General features: G+C 43.9%; 3 protein-coding genes across 7 annotated transcripts in view; all 3 read left to right on the forward strand.

Annotated features, from left to right (window-relative positions):
* The window catches only part of mei1 (meiotic double-stranded break formation protein 1), a 75,110-nt gene extending 65,567 nt beyond the window's left edge, over positions 1 to 9,543 (forward strand). For all 4 annotated transcript variants that reach the window (XM_026165681.1, XM_026165683.1, XM_026165684.1 and 1 more), the window contains 3 exons: positions 758 to 889; positions 7,076 to 7,191; positions 7,663 to 9,543. In XM_026165681.1, coding sequence (XP_026021466.1) covers positions 758 to 889; positions 7,076 to 7,191; positions 7,663 to 7,708 — 294 coding nt within the window. In that variant the 3' untranslated portion in view covers positions 7,709 to 9,543. The remainder of the gene's footprint in view (positions 1 to 757; positions 890 to 7,075; positions 7,192 to 7,662) is intronic.
* On the forward strand, positions 9,482 to 17,989 carry ccdc134 (coiled-coil domain containing 134). Its single transcript, XM_026165688.1, has 7 exons — positions 9,482 to 9,655; positions 13,035 to 13,168; positions 13,327 to 13,448; positions 14,012 to 14,096; positions 14,391 to 14,572; positions 16,463 to 16,534; positions 16,773 to 17,989. The coding sequence occupies exons 2-7, from the start codon at positions 13,066 to 13,068 to the stop codon at positions 16,896 to 16,898; spliced, it is 690 nt and encodes a 229-aa protein (XP_026021473.1). The 5' UTR covers positions 9,482 to 9,655; positions 13,035 to 13,065; the 3' UTR covers positions 16,899 to 17,989.
* Positions 17,990 to 18,323: 334 nt separating this feature from the next.
* LOC113021192 (uncharacterized) lies at positions 18,324 to 21,819 on the forward strand. 2 transcript variants are annotated; one of them, XM_026165690.1, is made up of 2 exons: positions 18,324 to 18,797; positions 19,278 to 21,819. In XM_026165690.1, exons 1-2 carry the CDS (start codon positions 18,776 to 18,778, stop codon positions 21,164 to 21,166), a joined length of 1,911 nt encoding a protein of 636 aa, XP_026021475.1. In that variant the 5' UTR covers positions 18,324 to 18,775; the 3' UTR covers positions 21,167 to 21,819. The 2 variants fall into 2 exon arrangements, with proteins under 2 accessions (XP_026021475.1, XP_026021474.1); XM_026165689.1 differs by having other exon boundaries at positions 18,325 to 18,797; positions 19,275 to 21,819.
* The last annotated feature ends 687 nt before the right edge of the window (positions 21,820 to 22,506 follow it).

Below are 22,506 nucleotides of genomic sequence, written 5' to 3' on the forward strand. Positions count from 1 at the left end.
TGGAACTGTGGGATTACTTGGAACTACTGGTCAGCTGGAGCCCTGTGAGCCTCCCGCTGCATTAAAAATGTCTGACTTAAAGCATTTTGTGAAAAATCTGGGACAGCGTGTGACTTTGTCCTTCCAACACAAATAAACAAAATGGAAGCAGATTTAATGGAGTTAGGCAGCACTGTGACACGAGTTTAAACACTTTAAATATTTAGCTTGTTTTTCACTTGGTCTGAAATTCACTGTCCACAAACCTAAACATACAGTGGTTGTTAAGAAGGAAAAGAAACAGTGTTGCTCACATTTTTCCAGACATCATTGGATTACATGGAAAGGTAGAAGCAACCGAAAAAGTCCCAAACTATGAGCCAACCAATCAGTCATGTGTACTGAGGAGAACTTATTTTCAATGCAAAGTTAATGCAAATACTTATTTGGTGTGTTTGAATGATAATTAAAAAAAATATTCATGCCATTATTTATGAAAGACTCTTAATTTTAACAAAAGCGGAACAAAATAAAAATCAGTCAGGAGGGACAAAGACAGGAGCAGCCTGTGGCCACCACCACCTATTGGAGGTTGTCTTTTTGCTGCCTCTCCAGTGCACTTGTTGACACTGATGTCCCCGAGGTTTAATATGATAATCAAGTTAATGGTTTTAGAGCAGCGTTTGTTTTTTTTACTGCACAGTAATGTACATCTGTGCAGGATCGTGCATGCGTACGTGTACATGTGTTTCTGCATCTGTGCTTGTGTTCTCCGCAGCTGCTGCAGGACAGCGGGACACCAGTGCTGCGGGAGCCTGACCTGCTCCAGGTGATGGAGGGAGTGGAGAGGAGGGGGGTGAAGGAGCTCAGCAAGGAAGCAGAACAGGCCCTGAGGCTGCTGCTGACACAGGTAAACCTTTGCACACACACACGTATGCTCACACAGATAAAATAGGAGATAATCACACAACAACAGGCCTTCAGTTACCTGTGGATCTGTCCATTCCTCAAATGAATTAATTAGAAAAGGAATCATACAAAGTTCAGTTTTAGCTGGAATCAGTTTGTATTTATATGTTGTGAAAATCAAAACAAGCAGACTGTACTGAGGGGAAATGTGTTTGTGGAAGACCAGGTAGGTTTGTGCAGTTGAAACAGTTATTTCACGTATTTCAACATCTCAAAAAGTAATCGAGTATAAATCTGGATCATGACCAATGTTTGTGTTTGACTTAGATTAGAACATGTACAATACATAAAAGCAGCAAATGGCAAATAATAAGTCGAGCCCGCCCCACACGAGCATGAATCACAATACATTCCACCTCAAGTCAAGGTGAAAATCAGTTTTTCATTAGAAATGCAAAAGCGACTAATCACGACTCCCAGCAGGAAAAAGATTGAAGAAAAGTAACAAACAAGCCTACTGAATTATTCAAATAATTATAATATTCATCACGCATTGTGATGTTGATTTTGCCTTTGCACGCTTTTCATCACTCAGTCGTTCTGTGGTAAGCAAGCGTGTGTTGCTGAATTTTTCTCCCGATGTGTAGTTTATGTTGTTATGAAGTTTGCAACCCGGGTAACCACCTAAGCAAACATTTAGGCTGTCAGTGTGTAAATGTTTAAGTGCAGTTTGAGCTGACAAGCCAGGGTGCGATTTCAAATGATTACTGTCTCACTACCTCCTGAAAGCCAAACTCTAAAGAATTAACTTGCCATCTCTTTATCTCCAAGTATTAAATCTTATCACTGCGAAGCATTAAATTACAATAAAATCAGTTTGCCTCTAAGTAGACGTTTCTTTTTTTCCCTCCTGGTCGTTATTTTAAAGATGTCTTTGCAGAGTCTCCTGCTGCAAAGACAAACGCTGAGCATCCTGCTCCACTCGTCTTTTCACAGCCAAACCCAACCATAAATGCTATAAAGCATAAATGCATCTTCAGTGGCTAATTAAAACTTAGGTTTATATTTTTAAGTAACTGTTGTGTGTGTAAAACTGATTACTGAACTGTGAGCTAACAATATGATTGCAGTTCGTGTCAGTCTGGGCCTCTCCTCTCCATCCCAGAGCACAGCAGACCAATCAAACTTCCCAACATGGCAAAAGACTTATTGAAAAAATGACTGGTTGACTTGGATGATTGGTAGATCTGTCTGAAAAGTGAGAGGTTAAAAGTCATCTTTTCAAGTTGCTGAAAAGACCTTTAGATAAAAATGTCTTAATCAGCTTGAGAAGTAAAAGGACATCTCTTCAGTTCCCTTTTTCTATCACAGATAGGGTCAGGAGCATCTCAGTGGGTACTGGACCAGTGCATGGCCTCTGACACATAGAGAAACAACCATTTACACTCATATCAACACCTTCACAATCTCCTCAGACGACCAGCAGCTTTTAACGGAGATCCTTCTTGCTTTGAGTCATGCTTTCTTTGGCCACAGGCTTGCAGGAAGAAGGTCGCCATGCAGCACAAACAGTGTGACAGAATCAAACCTTAGATATTCATAAATGAAATAGACGCTTAATCCAGTGTAGAACGTGATTGAAAACGTGGATGATTTCAAGTGTTTGTGACAGCCTGTTACATTTTAACCAAATATCAAAGCTGTTGGGCCGTATAGCAAGAGTGTTTTAAAACACTGGGTTTCATGGCTGTACTCTGTTTATTCCAGGAAAGATGGACTAAATTTGGACCGGATCAGACAGACATGTGACATTTAAAAAAGAGCGAGCTGGTGGAGTTATGTTAATTTGACAGGCACAGAAATATTTGTGGTTTATTTGCAGAGCTTTTCTACCCATCATATTGTTGTGTTGCAGATTGCAGCATAATTTTTTTTGCCAGCCAAACAGATGTTAGCGGAATAGCTGAAATTACTCAGTTTATTTTCCCCACAGATCACAGAGGTGAACTGAGTTTAAAAAAGAAGTTGATGGAAACAACTGTGCTTTCTCTCTCCTCAACTGTGATCACTGGCACAAGCTCTTTGTATCGTTAGTATCATTTGCCAAATCACTCTTATTATGTCTGAACTGGTCTCAAGATGGTGTATTCTCTGCACGGGTGGGGGGGGGGGGGGGTGCGGTCCGCGTGAGGTGAATATTCCTGTTACCCTAGTTAGCTTTGCTGCAAATGCATAAATCTCAGTTGGGTTCGCCTCAAGATTAGGGGCCACATCAGATTGCATAGCTCTAATATGGCATCGTGTGCAGGACCAGAAATGCTTTTGGTGTTCTGAAAGTGGCTCAGAGTCGGAGGAGTGACAGAATGATGGCATACACTGCAGCTCCCAGTGCACTGTGTTCCAGGCAATCGTGAAGTGTGTGAATACATGCGTCTGTGGCTTGTGTAGGTGTGTATGAGTGTGTGGTTGTGTGTGAGTGTGTCTGTATATCTATATGTGTGTTTTTTTAAGTCAGTGACACAGGTTAGGGTAGGCAGGGTTCAATGTGACGCATTTCTCTTAACGGTCTCACAAACAGTGTGATTTTTGTCCCCTGGCATCTCTGCTGCTCTTCTCTCACATACATTTTCACAGATGAGCTTCACAGTTTTCAGAGGTTTTGTTCATCTAGCTTTTGGACTAAAGTGAAGTTTCAGTTCACAAGGAAGTGCATATTTATAAATGATCTATTCTCAGATCACTGGTTTTGCTTCTTGTTTCCTCCCCATGAAAGCTGACATAACGAGCACCGGTGTGCCTGCATGCACATACAGTCAGCAGATATCACCTTTTCTGTTTGCAAGCTTCCATTCCCTGGTTTGTTGTTTCCAGTCAACATTTTTCAGTCTACCTGGTTCCCAAGTAGTCCTAAATACAGATTTCTAATGAATAGGTCTTCAAAATAAAGGAGTGCACCGAAATCTTGAGCCACCTGATTTCTTTGTATTTCGCTTTCTCTAATGTTTCAAAGTGCTCTAGAGCAATAGTCTCCAGGCTTTCTGAAGGTCTTTCGAGTTTTTCTTTGGACATTGGTTACTTTTTCACTCACTTTCAGTCCAGTCCTGGTACTTGACCATTTTCAGAGAACTGTTTTAATTGGGTTTTTTTATATCCTAACACTCTGATCTATGAATCATTCAAGCACCAAACTCAAGGGATGAACCAGTGTTGTGTCTGCACATAAAAGACAACTTTGCAAAGAATCTATTTAAATTGTATCTTTAGGCCATTTGTTAGTAGCAGCCTGTTGCAAAAACAGATAACTTGTTCCACTTGTTTAGTTGAATCTATGAAAAATGCCAGAGATAAGACAGTTTGACAGGAATAAAATAGTATTTTTTTCATGATGATTCCCGAAGAGGCATTAGCTGAAAACTTATCTCCACAATGTTTGCAGTAAGTCCTTGAAAAAGTTGTGAAAGTGGAGGACAAAAGAACAAGTTTCAGATTTAAAAAACAATTTACAGCAGATGAGCAGTGTCTGAAAGTCCTGTTTTTAAGAAACAAGGGGAATAAAATCCAGCAAAGACCCTGGCACAGGACTGCAGAGATGCATCTGTACCTTCAGTTGATTCATCTGCAGTTCACTGAAGCCTTATCAGACATAGTCTCAGTGGAAGGGTGGCTGTCAGCCATTCTTAATGAAGAGAAACAGAAAGAAAAGGCTGAAGAAATTGGACTGAGCATCAATCCTATAAAGTGAGTGTCTACAACCACCTGTTAAGTACAGTGGAGGCTCTGTCATGGTTTGGGGTAGTATTTTGGCCAGTGGTGTTGGAGATCTTGTCAAAATTGATGGAATTATAAACGCAGAAAAAACACCATTAAATTTTGATCCACCTTGCAATGCCATCTGACTGCCAACGGCTTAATTTTGCATCATAACAAAGATCACAAACACACTGCTAATGCAATAAAAGCAAACCTGGATAGAAGAACACACAGTGGAACTCTATCAGTCATGGATTGGCCTCCCCAGAGTCTGGACCTCAGCATTATTAAGCAGAGAACAAAACAAAAAGGCAGAAACATCCAAAGAAGAGCTTTGAATATCCTTCAAGAAGCCTATTAATGAAGACTACTTAAAGAAATGACAAGAAAGCTGCCTAAGAGAGATCAGACTGTGTTATAGAATGAAGGTCGTACCAAATATTGACTTTCAAGCTCATTAGACTCGTACAGACTCTGTTTTTACCTTATATACTGTATTTACATAAATGTTTTCACGTGTTTCAATGAATCACTGCATCCATTTCCCATTTTTGTACCAAAATAAAAGAGAAATGAGGAGTTTCTCAAAACTTATGCACAGAATAAAGTTGTCCTATTTTCGGTTTGCATAGGTCTTAAATGTTTCAGTGCAAGTCTTTGAAGCACACAAATGCTTTAGTTCTTGCAAAGGTGCTGCATCATTCAGGTTGTGCTTCATAGTGCACCAAACTCTTTGAGGTTGTTTTCCTTTTTGTAAAAACAGTTAATGGAAACAATCGCCTGATAGAATACATTAAGTAGTTGTTAGCACAAAATTACAAAAACCCTTGGGTTGGGTGGGAATCGGTTCATTTCCATCCCAAGTTGGGTTTCAAGTTTAATTTAAAGTGGTCATTAAGAAATCTGAACTTTACCTTGGTTGTGGACATGTTTGAAGAGTGTTAGGAGTGAGCAAGAATACATACAGGCATAGTATTTACTTGTTAGCTTTTTCCATTCCCCAGTGAATTTATTTGTTTCCTCCTTTCCTTTTTTAATGCTCCCAATTGTATTGATCCTATTAGCTCCACCTCTGCCTCACCTGTTGCTTTTATCAGTTTTCAGCCCTTGTTTTAAGCTGCCTTCCATCTCATCCTGAACACACCACTGGCAGCAGCTGCTGCCAAATAAAACTGATTTGACTTTGACTTTAAAAAACCCCACTCACATACGTGTCGGGGTTCCCTTACATACTTTGAAATGATCTTTAGAGAAGTCTCTGAACCTTGGCTTCAGCAGAGAGCTGATCAGTTATAGCTCAGGCCAGGTTCTGGCTGTATCCGCATGAACAACGACGAATAGTAAATCTTGCAGCGTGAGTCTGTTTCTGTGTTGGGGTTGCTCATAACTGCAGGGAAAACTCTGCAAACTTTGAATGTTTGGAAAGTTTTCTGTTGATTGTGAATATTTTTCTCCCAGATTTCTGTTCTTGTTGCTGTTTGTGGCAAACTTTCACTGTTCCCTGTTGCCTACAGTACACATCTGCATCTTCACTGAAGTCCTGTTTGCTGCTTTATGCACATTTTCTGCTTGTGCATATGCTTATGACAGCTGAAATACAGATTTTCAAACTTAATATGCTTTTCATTATCATCTGTCATACATATTTATATATTTTTACAATGCTGGAGGTGTAACATGGGCAAAGTTTCAAATAATGAGTTCCTGTTTATGTGCAAGTAATCCCTGTGAGGCAAAAATTCTAAAAACTTTCATCCAAAGCAATTTTAGTGGAATCCACTAATAATAATTTCAAAAAGGAAATAATTATAATGGAATGCCTGTAAAATCTATATTATGTTGTTTTCAGAAGTTTTCGGGTTTTCTGTGCATCCCTTGGGGTATCCTGTGGGGAGTGCTTTGGGAGCATGGGGTGTTTGGCCTGTTGTTACAGGGCATTCGGTCCCTGTACACCTGCAGAGATAGCTTGGTTCATATTTCTGGCAATAAGTGGGACTCATTTCCATTTGGTCCTGGACTTCTCCATTCATAGTTTTTATGGACAGAATATCTATCCATAACCAATGATTTTCCCTTGAAGGTTGGCTGAGCTGTCCCTTAAAAATAGGGTGAGGAGCTTGGTAATTCAAGTGGGACTCGGAGTAGAACTCCTGCTCTTCCGCATCAAAAGGAGCTAGTTGATGTGGGTTGGATATCTGACTAGGATGCCTCCTGAGCACCTCTGAGGCAAGATATTGCGAAACATGTCCTACCAGGAGGAGGCCTGGGACTCGCTGGAAAGAATCCTGGGTCTCAGCTGGCTTGGGAATGACTCAGTGTTAAATGATAGAAATTAATGGATGGATTCATGGATTTCAAAATTCAAGATCTTAAGGTTCTTGTGTTAGGTCCTTCTAACCCTAGGAAGCTTTTTGTTTTTCCTCTTTTGTTCATTCAGATCCAGAGCAGAGACCTTCTACCCAGAGAGGAACACAAGCAGAAAGTGAAGAACATGATAGAGGAACTCGGAGAGCCCGATGAGAGCTGCAGACACAGTCAGTCCCACGATGTCCTGTATCCTTCACGTGAAGTGAAACACATGCACACCGTTGAACTTTGCTAACACAAACAGCCTCTGAACATGCCTCTGTAAGCAGGAAGTGCTGCAGAAAGCAGTAACCCACACAGTAAAGCACATTAGGAAACTCGTACTTTAACATCAGCATCTTCATTGATTTTTCACTGGCAGTTTAATAGATGCCTGTGTTGAACAACACACGCTCTACTGTACATTCATAGTCAGCATGTCATCTGTCATGCTGGCTGACTCCCTCTACTCTACTTACATTTTTCTGCTAATATTAATAATAAACAAATACACAACATATACGTGGAAATAGTAGTTCATTAAAAACACAGTGCATTCAGGCTCAGTAAAGCTGGTAGCAGTTTCAATTTGTTTCTTAATTTAAATGTTCTATCTTTCATCTTCACGCCCACTGCCCCCTCTCACTTTGCTCATTGCTCCTTGACGCTTATCTTCAGACATGTTGGAGACGTGCCCCTCTGCCTGTCTGACTTTGTGCTTTAGACAGGACATCGATTTTGAAAGTTCTTCACCTTGCTCATTTGTTGCATCCGTTTGTTTGACTGTTTCTGTTGTGCTCCTAAAACAATACAACCTGTAGTTTCACAGCGTTCTAGCAATCTGACTGACTGCATGCATTTGTTCATAGAAGCTAGTTCATATTTGCAGCAGTGTTAAAGAAAACAAACATCTTGAATTATAAGTGCATCAATAAATCACTTGTTTTTGTTACAGGTCAACGTTGCTGCTTTTTTGTCTGATGTGGTAGCACTGACAAGCTAATCAACCTTTCCTCTTAAGAAAATGATTTTTGTACTTTAACATATTTCCATCATATATGCAATGTTACAATAGTAGTTATTGTTGTTATAAAGCATGCCCAAAGTTTAAAATATATTAAGCATATATACATTAACCCCTTTGAACCAGGTGCTCACGGTTAAAAAAAGTACTCAGGATATGCCTAATATGGTCATCTCAGGCACAGAGCTCTGACTGTGAACACAGAAGCCTGGTAGAGCTGGTCATCTAATAATGGAAAGGTTGATGGTTCTATCAGAGGGTGCTCTAGTCTCTAGTCTGCATTCCTAAGTGTCCTTGGGCAACATATTGAACCCCATGTCGCTCTCTGATGCGTTCATCGGATATGAATGTGTGAATGTTAGGTAGAAAGCACCGGGCATAGACAAAAGTACATGTATGAAAGGGGGTGAATGGCTGAATGAAGCATGTTGTATCAAGCCCTTTGAGTGCTAGAGTAGAGTCGCAAAGCATTATATAAGAACAAGTCCATTTAGCATTTATCTAGACCGTCTGTTTGCCGGGGGCAGCCAATTAGAAGGCGTTAAGGAGAAATGTTAAAACAGCCTATTACAGGCAGAGAGTGAATCTTTTTAGACCAGGACACTGCTAATAAAAAAAACACTGTCTAAGCTGCAGGTGAGCAGCTCTGTTCGGGGAATTAACTCTCTCGCTTTCCCACCTAGAGTTTCTTCTGCCAGTTCTAGGATTTAACCACATTAATGTGAATTTCTCTACCCCATCCACACCTTCTCAAAGCTGTCAGGTGATGGGAGTACGACTCCCTGTAGACCACTGGTGTGTGTGGCAGTGGTTGTGAGGTGGACAAGCTGCCAGAGAGCAGCTGTCGGCGAAGTGCTTGAGAGCCATGTGGGATATAATTGCAGGGTAAAACGTCTCCTGTGGTCTATTTTTGAACTGTATGGCCACTGATGGGCTCTCAGGCTTTAGGCTACTGCAAGAAAATCAATCGTTCATTGTACCATCGGGTAGCTCCAGTGTGTTTCTTTACTTCTCACTGGCAGCTCATTAAGTGGCAATGGTGGGGTTCTTATATGATCGCACAGTCCCTTTTCACGTCCAGTTGACTTTTAAATTGCTGTCACAGCCAGCTTCCTGAAAGGCAAGTTTTCATTAGCATAGCCAACCCTAGCTGCAAATAAACTACCTAACATGCTCGCTTACTCCGCCCTGCTGCCATCTTTATAAAATACCTCGGGAGTGGCTGGACAGCATCATAATCCCCGGGGAAACTGAGCATAAACCGAACGCAGCCCCTTATCCCCACGCTCTGGCGGTGTCTCCCTCTAACTCCTCCGTGTGGAAACCGCACTCCTCCTCCTCCGTGTTTAGCGCCCGCTCGCTGTCATTCGTCCAAGACGAGCCAGCCGGTGCGATCGTGGCACTGGCAGAGTGGAGCAGCGAGAGCCGCATGTAAATGAACGCCTCCACCTCCGTTGTTTTCACCTGAGGATCCAGAGGAGAGCAAACTCACTGTCCCGTCTACCTCATCGGCGAGCCGAGCTCTTTTTCTGTCTTTGTTCACGCTCGGAGCGGAGATAAAGAAGGTTCAACTGCACTCTTTACTTTGGAGCAAACGCCGCTCGCTAATCGCTGCCTTGTGGCGCTGTCGTTTCTCGCTACAATACGGTGAGTGGACCTCGAGTTTGGCGGCTGTAGTGTCCAGCAGAGCTCTATCTGCCGGGGGATCTGCTGTGCTGGCCGCTGGCTGGCTGGCGGATCCGCCGGAGCGTACAGCTGCGATGACAGGAGGCATCGATTTGTCGACTTTAAATACTTAATTTACAAAAGTGAGCCCCTAGTTGGGAAGTCTTCTATAAATAGTTGTATATCATTGAGATGTTGGTGTATAATACCACTGTATGTAGCCGTGCATCCAAGATACAAAAAGCGTGTAATTCTCCGTTTAGAATATAAATAGTTGTTCAGTAGTTGGGTACAGACAGCCGTGCAGCTGTGGGAAGCCAGGTCAGGTAGGGGACATGCAATCAATTAAACAATCTGTAGCTGATGGTGCATGTGACAGTCTTTATCCACCATCACCATTACGCATGTCCGTCCCTCTGTATGAATGATGACAGAAGGAGAGCCTCTAGGATGGAAGCAGAGAGAGAGAGAGAGAGAGGATGTGTCAGTCCTTGAACCTCAAGCCTCCCACAGCAGGCTGGCAGCCTGAGGGGAACCGGGCTCCACTCCTGCTGCACATCCAGCTGTCTGAAAGGCATCTTGCTTTTTTCCCATCCTCTCTGGAGCGCTGTTCACCTCAAGGGTCAGCTGTGGCTCTTGAAATGAATGCTGCAGAGCAGGCTTGTTTGCGGGTCGGACTTCTTTCTCCTCCTTGATTGAAGATTATCATCTTTCATCACACTGGTGAAAATTGGATACGTGTTTTCAACAATACAGTCAGAGCGGTTCTTCTTCACGTGTGATTAGATAATGTAACCTACTTTACTGACAAAGCTGGAACCTGGATCTCCCACACAGGAAATCAAACTTCAGCCTCTTTGCCCCAAAGAGGTTGTTGCTAGCAGCTCCAAGCCAAGAGATTTACGTGGGCTCACACGACTTCAGCAAGAACCACTCTGCCTCTGCCTCCAGACCTCCCCGACACATCTCACCAGCTCGAGTGCCGGAGGGACAGACGGCTTCGGAACCGAGCCTCCCACCTTGGATGCTGAACATCTCCCCTGAAGTTTCTTCATTCCAGGACTCAGCAGGGGAGAATATGAAAGAAAGCGTTTTGCAGATCAGCTGGGTTGTCCTAACAGTGTTCTAGTGCATGCACTGCTTTGAGATCAATTTTGTTTATATGTGCACCAAAAAAAGAAAAGGGTTGGTTAAAGACCGATGAGAACCCCTGCAGGGATCTGACGATCCCTTTTGAGCAGCACATGATGGCGATGGCCAGGTGAACTCCCTCCCTCAGCTGGTTTTACTCCTGTAGTAAGACAGGCTGGGGGTGCAGGGATGCAGGCAATGACTGTTGTGTAAGTTCTCTCTCACAGAGCAGCATCATTTTTAAGGGGAGCTTAAAGTTAACATTAATGTCAGCAGATGATGATTTTTGCATAGTTTTGTGCTTCACACTCCTTTCAGTTCCACTCAGGACCGAGCCAAGTGCCCTGGAATTAGTGACGTGCCCATCCTGTGTAATCAGGGTTGCCTGTTTACAGTTAATGGATGCACTTCTGCACTGCCCGTGCCACATTAGAAATGATTGATCCTGCCTTAATGCCCTTCCTACATCACTTCTTACGGCCTCAGCACTTTGCCCCTCTGTGCGGAAACATCAGCAGCTCCTGGTTATGCGTATTGACGGTGATGACCTTTTCCCTCATAAATATCTGTCAGAGCTACATGGCTGCCTGCTAGGAGGCACACAGGAACATCAAATAACCCGACAAGCTGCTGCTACTACCAGAAAGAGAACCCCCACCCGTCTCTGGCTGTTATCGAGAAATATTGAGGCTTTCGACCAGCACTTAAGGATATTTAGTGCAGCATTTCTCAGAAAGCTGGGAAGCTACCCAAAAGATGTTCTCAGAATGCACAAATTGGCCTTAATCGAACATTGTCTTCACTCAGCTGTCTGCAGGAACGCCGGTTTCTGCTGACTCCGTATGAACAAAGTTGTTTTTGAGTTTTATTTTTAAAATAAATGACCCCAGAGACTGGCAGGGAAAGCCAAAATGAAATAGGGGGAAAAAAATCTGCTTTCATTTTTCCGGAAATAATACACCGACGCTGCCGTTAAACAGAAGAATGAGTCAGTATGAAATGCTCATTGTTTGTCTGCGTTATCAGCGTGCCGTAGATGTACAGGCAACGTTGAGAAGCAGATGGGGTTTCTTTCTTTCCCTGTTCTGATTGGAGCAAGTTCTCTTAAGGGTGCTCACTTTAGTCTAAATTAATATTCACGACCTGAAACATTTGCTCCCTTTCCCGTTCCTTGAGATTTGAAAACAGGCACCCCGGGTTTGTAAAGATTAATCCAGTCAGCGCAGAAATCGAGTATCCCGTGCTCATTATCTGTCATTCCACAGCCGCCTCCTCTATCTTGCACTAGTTCTCCCATCTGTGTGTCTTTGGGTTTCACCGCTGTGCCTTAGCAAAAGGTAGATGAAATATTCACCAGGAAAGCTGTTGTTTCCCTCAGGGTCTCCAACTCCTCTACCCCACCCCCTTCTTCCAAACGCTCCAACGCCCCTCCCTCCTCTCCTCCTCTTCCCCCCCGCTGCTTCTCCTAATATTACTCTCCCTCCATCCTATCTGTACCCCACTGAATCCCTCTGATAGTATCATTGATGGAGCCCCTGCTAAATTATGCATGGATTAGATGAATTATATCTTGTAGCTTTTCATCTACATGTCCTCTCCCTGCCTCCAGTTACTTCTGTTTTCTGCTAATGTTTTCTTTAAAAAAAAAAAAAAACTTTATTTTTTGGCTTGCATCGAATCCTCCTTTGATGAGGTCCTATATTTAGCTGTTGTATTTATCTTCTCACTTTCATGCCTCCCTTTGAAACGTACCAAAAAAAGAAAAAAGCCTTGGAGGACGGGGACAGTTGCGACAGGATCAGAATGATATAGAAGACCGCCGCTTTTGAATAGAGAGGGCAGAGGACGGGCAAGAGCAGACCGGGCACCTGCTACAGAGACTGTAAAAGTTCCTCTGGGGATTATGCAAGTGCCAGACATCAGACGTGTCTTAAAAGGAACATACGGAGGCCCTCTTCAAATGCCGGCTACCCTCTGGTGTTCTATATTGACCACTTATCCCCAACATGTCTCCGTATTTCACATATTCCACAAGTATCACACGAGAGAGCACGAGCCCATCTAGTAGCTCTGGAAGGAGAAAAATGAATGAATGGAGAAGAAAGCTGTGTTTGCTGGCTCCATGTGAAAGCGTAGCGAGTCAGGCAAGCTGAAAGGATCTAATCAGGTGACTGTGTGACAATATTCTGCTGTGGAACAATGTCTGATGGCTCATCATCCCTGTTTTCAGAAGAGTGCCTCTCTGCCACCCCCTGCTGACCATGCGGAGTGTGGGTGCAGTGGTCCTGGCGCTCGCCGCTGCCGCACTCAGCTCGGCAGACTCCGACACGCACCGACCGAGACACGACTCCAACCTGGAGATCTGTATCCTTCTGCTGACGGCGTGCAGAGCTGCCGCCAAATGCTGTCCGCTGATGTCTGTGTGTGTGTGTGCAAGTCACTAAGTGTTGAACTTAAGCATCTTCACGGGTGTGTCTCTCTTGATGTAGAGAGCGTTTGTCCTCCTGACCTCCTCCTGTCAGACAAGCGGCTGTTTGAGACCAAGAGGAAAGATCAGCTGAATGCACTCAAGAATCTAGTAGAGCTGAACGACATCAACCAGCAGTACAAGATCATAGACATCATGCTCAAAGGGCTCTTCAAGGTACAGTGTGTATGTGTGTGTGTAAGACATCATATAGTGCCTGGGAAGCAGCAAGTCAAGCACAGACAAGGCCACTAGCATCAGAGAGCAGGCGCTCTGAAGCTCGACCTGCCTGGTGTTTCCAGCAAATTGAAGGATAAGAACGTTTGTAGCTCAATAGAGAATCAAAAGCTCTAAAACCCACCGCATTCAGCAGCGCGTGAGCTCGCTTTTCATTTGAATCTGAATTCATGCTGCTTACAGGTGCCATTCACTTGCACCAGACTGGGAGCTGTGATTTTACTGTAGGCCTCCATTTCCCAGCGGGCAGCTATGCGTGTATCTGCATCGCTCTCAAGGAGAACGAGCAGAGTCGACCTTCGGGGGCTGCAAAACATCGTCAGCACTTCTATACGTCTGCGTGTGTGTGAGCCAGCGTATCTATTCTGTGCAGTGTCCACACAGATCACGCGTTGACTGTAACGTCTGTGGGAGGTGGTGTGTAAAATGTCATAAGAATAACAATCGTAGCACGTAGATGGGAGTACATAACCCTGGAGATTGAGCTCTCTTTCTCTCTTAAGGTGTTGGAGGACTCCCGACAGGTCTTGGTTGCGGCCAACATGCAGCCCGATGACCCCTTCCCCATGGACGATAAGATCAAAGAAGGTCTGATTCGCTTTTAAATCTCAGCTGTTGCCTTCTCTCTTGCTCTCGAGTGTTTTTCACACACTGATTCTGTCTCCAACACCTCTGCCTGGGTTGTCTTACGCTCTGTTACCCATCTCAAAAAACCCCACTTCTGCCTGGTGTTCATCATCCCATCTTTATCCCCTTCAGTGCGGTCTGAGTGTGCTCCCCCAGTAAAACCTTGAGCTGTTTTCCTCCCTTTGTTCTGTTAAGCATCATTTTCACCGTGCGCTATATACATGTGCATATTCATATTCTGTTTCTGTCCTGCAGCTTATTCCCACGTAGTGGAGAATACGGCGTTCTTTGGCGACGTGGCGTTGCGTTTCCCCCGTATCGTCCACCACTACTACGACCGGAACACCGACTGGAGCGGCCTGCTGCGCTGGGGGCTGAACTTCTGTAACCAGACGGGGGTTTTCACAGGAGGAGCCCACCAGCACGTCCTCACACTTGTAAGACCTGCCGCAGCCTTTTTATTAAGGGTGTCAAAAAAATGTTTCTGGTTTCACTTTTTCTCATTTCGATCGTGTGGATTTAGAAGAGATTTGTCGACGTCTCGCTGAAGACTGAGAGTTGTTGCAAAAGCTGAAAGAAAATGATTCAGATCAAAATCTAACTACCTAATTCTTCCTTTGCCAGTGCTCCACTAAGTTTCATGAGATTCAGCGTGATTGATCTTGCAGTGATTGCATACCGCCGCTTCAGCTCACGCCTTGGATTAGAAAAGAAAACATCTCTCTGCAGGAGGATATAATGGAAATATTCAAAACACAGCGAGAAAACAGTGCGTTACAAACCGTAGCACAGTGATGTAAATGTGTCTGGCACAGAGCAAAAGAATAGTTGAGGTTTACAGTGATTCTTCGGCTCCTAATATCCAGCCTTATCCCTGGCAGCGTGTTTAAGGCTCAGCGAATTCTGAAATCTATAGATTCTTGCAAAAGCAACAATAATGGTGCGATGGTAGTAGATTAATATCTCCAGAAGCGAAAAAGCTGCACTGGCTAAAAGAAGGAGTTCAATATCTCAGGGTCTTGCTCACGAGTGGGAGCAAAAGGCGAGCTTGACGGACAGATCGGTTTGGCATCACCAGTGATGTAGACTCTGAGTCTGCTTCACTGTGGTGAAATGAGAGATGAGCGTAAAAGCGAAGCTGTCGATTTATCGGAGCACCTACGTTCCTACGCTCACCTGTGCCCGCAAGCTCCGTGTGGCGACTGAAAGAATGAGACTGCAGATAGAAGGGGTGGAAATGAACTTTCTCTCAAAAGGTGTCAGGGCTCTCCCTTACAGACTGGATAAGGAGAGCGGTCATTCAGGAGGGGCTCAGAATAGAGGTACTACTCCTCCACATTAAAAAGGAGCCAGTTGCTTGGAAACGCCTCGGTGTCACCCCAGAAGAGCTGGAGCAAGTGGTCGGTGAGAGGGAGGTGGGCCTGGGTAAATGGCAAGGGATGGAAGGGTGGAAAGAACCTTTTATTTTGGAAAACAATACTCAAATATCGAGGGTTTTTTTTCCCCCAGATTTGTTTTGTTCTATAAATACAGTTCTTATCTCCCACTCGCTATTGAAATTTAAATGAATTTAGATAATGCTTCCCAATAACTGCCCAAACTGCCCACCTGCATTTCAAAGTGGCTGCTCAGTGGCTTCTAGATCAGTTTTAGCCACACGTTAAACAGAAGGCACATTCTCATAAACCACAAGAGGTTATCTTTTCAGCAGAAGTGCCATCTGTGCATCATTAGCTATACCAAACAGGAAAAAATGACTTTAAAAAAAGGGTGACAGTTCTCTGGAAACCTGGTGGGTTTGAAGAGTGATGCAATCTCATGTCATGTAAGTGTGGAGTTATCAGTCATCAGTGTCAGCCAGCGTGTCAGATATTTCTGTAGAAATTGAAATTTGGCCTTTTAAACTTTAAAGACCAAAGGCGTCTAACTGGTGTTTCCTTGTTTAATGTGCGGGTTAATGAACTAAACTCCTGCAGGATTAATCTGTGACCTTAGCAATGTGCCAAGAGGATTATGAAGTGGATTAATTCTGAGGCTCGAAGCAGCAGCAGCAGTTTTGCGTCCTAAAAGTGTGCGTTCGACCCTCGCTTAACCCCACGCTTGGTTTCCGACTCCCTCGTCTCTATTTCATCCACCTCCATGAGCGGTAAATAATGAAGAATGAGCTCTAATACTCACAAGGAATGTGGTTTAAATTGCATCAGAGCGCTTCTTAGCTGTAGCATAAGTGATGTGACGTTTCTTAGCTCTTTTTGAAGCAAGCATTATGTATCATCTCCCCCTCTTTTCTTTCCTCTGCCATCTTTCCTATTCTGCTCACCTTGCAGATGTCACAGGAACTGGGAATAACAGAGAAATCCCCAGACTTTATAAACCCGTACCGCACAGAGAGAGATGATGTGAGTACGCTGCGTACATGCTGTTCTACACTTTGCCATCATCCATTATTATTCTAGCCTGATACCTGGTAACAGCTTTCTTAATACCCCGGAGACTCTCTGGGTACACCTTTGCAACCAGCAGGAGTAGAAACACATGCAGATCTTTGCTTTGTTTTTCGTAGAAATTCTCTAAGAAAACACAGCCTCTCTCACATTGCGACTTTGATCTCCCCGCGCCCTTTCTTATCTGCCGCAGGTGCTTCACACAGCCGAGGCTTTCCAGAAGATCCTGAGGGAGGAGGAGAAGAGGAGGAGGAAGGAGGAGAAGAGGAAAGAGATCAGGAAAGGCCCTCGCATATCCCGCTCTCGCAACGAGCTATAGCGCTACACCTCATCGAGCGCGAAGAGCAGAGGAGAGGGAGGAGGAGGAGGAGGAGATGAGAAGGCGCGTACACTCGCAGTCCACAAGGGGTGGCTTGACTTGTAGACTCTGGTGACAGTGAAGAAAAACAAAAAGCTGCCGTCACTTGTACAAAAGCCAGGTGCTCGAGAGAGAGAGAAAACCTCAATGTGACACAAAAATGTAAAGTGGAGGAGGGGGTTCGTCCAGATCTGAGAAAAGCCTGAGCTGCTGTAAGTCAGCAGTTCTTTAGAATTTGGGGGGGAAGGAAAAAATAACAAGAGAAATAACTCTCTGGAGATGAAGTTAAGGCAAACTCATTTTTGATAACTTGAAGCTTATGTAACTGAACTTTGGGATATTAATTAATTTTAGTCTAATCGTTTTTCTTCAAAACTTTGCGAAGCCCCCGCTGTACTGTGTCTGGTCTCGGTTTAATGTACGGTATCTAAAATCCCATACGCTTCAAGTAGGTGCAATTGCCAAATTTGACCTTTTGAAAATGTGGCGTGTTTATGGTTGGGTTGGGCTCGACCGCTGATTGAATATTATCTTTCATTATTTCTAGGAGCTGTTGAATTTCTCAAAGGATGTTTGTGAATAGGCAGATTTACATTCCCACTGCTGCTCAGAATTAATAAGGACACATCATTATGTTGCGTTTGCCTGAAGGATGGCGTAATGATAAAGATTACCATGGGTTCATTTTTATGTCTGCTATTTTATTTCCATCTGAGGGACTCATTTGAGATTTTTTTTTTTAATTGACCATATAGTTTTTTCTGCCTTAATGAGCCTTCACATTATTTTTATCCTGTCAACCTGAAATACAACATGTGACCATTCATCTAGCAGTCCCTCGTCTTTAACCTTTTTTCCCATATTTTTCCCCTTTTTAAATTGACACGTTTTGTGGATTCAGAGCTACACAATTGAGACTGATGTAATTTTCATATAGTAATAATGACTGTTATGAAAACTATATGTATATTCAGAGAAAAATATCATTGCTGCAGAATGAACAAGCCATTTTGTTAACACGTGTAATGAAATAAAGTGACTCTGATACATAAGGAAGAAAATTATATATATAATATATTTGTACTTCATGTGGCTTCATACTGTAGGGATGTCAATCTCATTTTACATTGTGGGCCACGCACAGCCCTCTTTGACCTTAAACGGCTGGACCAGTGAAAGTACAAAATAAATAATAAAAATAAAATTACAGAAAAAGCTCCGGTAGTTCATTATACAGACTGTCACTGTACTTAATATACAGGTTTTGTTAATTCACAAAAAATGTCTCTTTTTTTTTTCTTTTTTTTTTTTTTACTGTGTAATTTACCTGTCATTTAATTTTTTATCTGTTAATTAATTGCTTTTAGTAAGACTGGCAACGGGGCTGGGCTTTATCAATAGGAAAAACTGTAACACAAACTCTATACAAAGATTCAGGGCTTTATATGTGACAACTCTACACTTTGGCGTTTACTCAATTTGTATAATAGCAAACAAAAGGTTACCGGTTCGAGCCCGGGAAGACACACAAATCTCTTGCTATTGTGTCAGGATGGAGGTAAAAAAAAAAAAAGAAGAAGAAAGTAATCTTCCAAATCAAGCGTGAACATGAGAGCGGCTGAAAGCAACCCCCTCTGTGCTCCACAGACCTGCTACATTTGTTTTTGTCGAGCAGATGAACCGACAGAGGGCAGGAAACCATCAAAGACACAAAGTCCAGTGTTTGCATTTCATATGCGGGCAGAACAGTTTGACTTCAGCCCGTCTGTGGCCGCATGTAGAGGATGAAGGGGAAGCTGGCATGCAGAGAAGAAACGGCCTTTTAGTCTCTCTGCGAAATGTTTCATCATTTGTACTGTGGTAAGATCACTCTTTGATGTTTCTGTCAAAGTTAGCGACTTGCTAACGAAAGCTAAGCTAAAGCTGTTAACGTGCTAAGGCTGAATTATTAGCAGGCAGTCTAATTAACGAGATTAAAGCGTGAGCTCTTCATTCGACATTTGATTTTTAGTTTCAGGGTATGTTGTCACTGGGTGGTGTTAAAGTTAGACATTTAATGTAACCACCTAGTGGATGTTGCTAGCTTCGCGTCCCTCTTGCCTGTAGCTAGCCTATTGCTGTTTTGTTTATGTGCAAGAAGCTTCCTGATGCTCTCACTTGACAAAGCTCATTACATTGCTGTTATCTTTCCCAACGACACAAAGTGGAGATAATACAAGCCTTGGTTGCTGTCTGCTTTTCCATTGGTCATTACATTTGCAGTGAACATTTCAAAAAAACATTTACAGTAGTCTGAGCGTTAACGCCAAACGTTTTCTGCTCCTAATGTTCTGTTAGAAGACGAGGAGGGGAACAAGGAACCAGTACACATGGAGGGTGAGAAGGAAGGAGTCGACTCTGAGACCATGTGTAGCGAAGACCTCAGACTGGTCCTTGTTGGAAAGACCGGATCTGGCAAGAGTGCATCTGGGAACACCATCCTGGGCCGCAGGCAGTTCCTGTCACAGGTCAGCGCCAGCTCTGTCACTCAGATTTGCGAGATGGGAAACACTGAGCTCGCTGAAGAAGATGGCCGGGCCGTCCCACAGAGGAGAGTGAGGCGAATCATGGTTGTTGACATGCCAGGCTTTGGAGACACTCACCTCAGTGTGGAGCAGATTCATGCAGAGATTGCCAAATGCGTGTCTCTCTCTGCCCCTGGCCCCCACGCTTTCCTCCTTGTAGTGCCAATAGGACGATACACAGACAACGAGAACCAGGCTGTTTGTGAGCTGGCCAAGATATTTGGGGAGGATGCTGTATTTCACCATACAGTGGTTCTTTTTACAAGGGGGGATGACCTAGAGGGAATGGGGATAGAAGAATATCTGAACATGACTGCACCTCCTGGGCTGAGGGCTCTGATAGACAAGTGTGGGGGTAGGTACCATGTGCTCAACAACAAAGACCCCAGTAACACAGCACAGGTTAAAGAGCTCTTGGTGAAGGTAGACAGTATGGTGAGGCAGAGTAACGGAGGGTTTTATACTAACATTATGTTTTTAGAGGCAGAGGCTGCAATCAGGGAGGAGCAGAATAGGATTTTGCGAGAGCGAGGGCAAGCAGATGGTGAAGACCAAGAAGGAAGTAACTGCAGAACTGATGAGGGAGCTAAACTTGCAAAAAGAAGGAAATGTGTTTTAGAGTCTGACATAGCAGGAAGCAGCGAGAGAGGATTACAAGAGCTCCAGAGGAAAGGGGTAGAAAGAGGAAGTGAAGATGATCTTAGGGTGGAGAAATGGGCAAAGGAGAGCAGAAGCAGTCCTTTCAGCCTGCTGAGAGACCAGATCAGAGGCCGACATCAGGGCCATGGCAGAGCTGTCAGCCGGCGGCCATCTGTTCGGTCGTCACTAATTCGTTTCAGGAGGGAAGCCGCGCTCTCTCCCATGGTGCTGGAGAGAGTTAAGGTCCTGGTGGCTGCTGGAGCCACTGGCATGGCAGTTGGGGCAGTTTTTGGAGCGGCTGCCCCTTTGGCAGCCGCAGCTGGGGCATCTCTTGTTGGGAACTCGGTTGGTTTTGCTGCAGCTCAGTTAGCTGGGATGTCTGTGGCGGGAGGCTCAGGTGTGGGGAACGCCGTGGGCGCCATAGTGGCAGCAGCCTCGGGGAAAACTGCAGTGGCTCTAGGCGCAGCAACAGGTGGCGTTCTGGGTAGTTCTGTTGGAGTCATTGCTAGCGCTGAGGCTTCCAGTCCTGCAGAAGGTGCTTTAGATACCCTCAGCCAGGTTAGTATCATAGGGGCCACTGCAGTCGGGGTGGCGGCCGGTGTGGGATGCACCATGGCAGGTGGGGCTGCTTTAGGAGCAGCTCTGGAGGGAGCAGCTGCCCTCGGTGGAGCTGAAACTGCAGCAGCAGCAGGAGTAGCTCAGGGTAGTTTAGTGTCAGGAGCCACTGGGACTCCTCAGTGTGCTGCCGCCTTAGCTCAGGAAGTGGCCGCTGGTGCTGTGTGTGGGGTAACAGGGCCCAGTGTGGCAACAGCAGCCAGCAGGGTTGCATCAGACCCGTGGGGCACCATGTCGACAACAGCGCGCATCCTGAGCGCGGTGGCCGAAATCGGCAAAGCTGCAGCCGGCATCGCCCTCGCTGGTGGTCTGGTGGTGAAAGTGGTGAAGGAAAAAGTGAGAAGCGGCACAGGAACGACGGAGGCTTCCTACTCAGAGAAGAAGTCTTATGAATTCTACTGGAACAAATAAATACAGGCTGAGCGTAGAGTCCAAATCCAGGATGTAAGAGATTTATTTTTCCACCTTCACAAGTAAACACCACACAACACAGTAGCTTACTGCAGTGAGGGATATTTTTACATGGATGTAAATGATTAAAGATGCACTGCTAGCAACAACATCTGTGTAATAAAGTTGTATGCGGTATTAATATGAAACCACTTTTTGAAAGAAAAGGTAGAAATTTCTTATTCTAAATGTTGGTTCAAGCCGAGGCTGAATAATCCATGACATTTGCACTTGTGTGGGACGACTGAAAGACATATTAGATGGGTGTTGATTCTGTTGTTTCTTATTTTTAAACATGTTCATTTCATTGCTGGTTGGTATTAAAACACACTTTAGTCCTTGAGCACACATCATACTTAAAAAAATAAATAAATACAGTGAGTATTATAAACAGAAAAAAGTCATCTTAAGCGCCTCATCAGTTTCCATAATGAATGATATGCAACGATTGGCTGGGTTTATTGTCACGTAATATGTAAACCGGGAGAGTTATCCAGTTATGTATTAACACAGGTTAATACAGGCAACACATCTGCTGGAAATGAGTCAGCAGTTCACTGATGTGTTCATGTTTTTGCTGTGAAATAAAAAAAATACAAATATTGTTGCAAGAACTAACGTTTTTGGCCTTCTTTTTTCCTTTTGTTGTGGTATTATATTTGTGTTATCTTTTTATAATGCCATATGTGTGGAGTTGATTTATTGGTTAAAAAGTACAACTATGGTTCTCCATTTGAAGAATTCTGCAAACACATTAGGTAAAAATGTGATGGTGCTTAGAATTAAGATCTGTGCCATTTTAAATGTGTAGATTTGATGACTTTGTTAGGTACACTAATACCTGGTTGGACGTCCTTTTGCCTTCAGAGCTGACTTAATTTTTCCTGGCATGGATTCAACAACAATGTCCCAAAGATGCTCTGTTGGACTGACGTCTTGTGACGGTGGTGGCCATTTGAGTACAATGAACTCATGTTCAAGAAACCAGTTTGAGATGATGTCAGCTTTATGGTTGTGTTATCCTGCTGATGGTTCCTGTGAACCATCAGAAGAAAGGTACACTGTAGTTATAACTGGATGGGCATGATCAGCAACAATACTCAGGTGGTGTGATGGTAAGTTGGTACTAAGGGGACAGAATCCCTGTAGATCAGCAGTTGCTAAAACACACAGCGCAGCCCATCTGCCACCAACACCTATGCCAATAAACTTAAAGCAACTTAAACTCCCATATTTCTCCGTGTTTCTGATGCTCAGTTTGAACTTTGGCAGGTCATTTCGACCTTATCTACATGCCTAAA

Source organism: Astatotilapia calliptera, chromosome 4, assembly GCF_900246225.1.
Source record: "Astatotilapia calliptera chromosome 4, fAstCal1.2, whole genome shotgun sequence".
Classification (NCBI taxonomy): Eukaryota; Metazoa; Chordata; class Actinopteri; order Cichliformes; family Cichlidae; genus Astatotilapia; species Astatotilapia calliptera.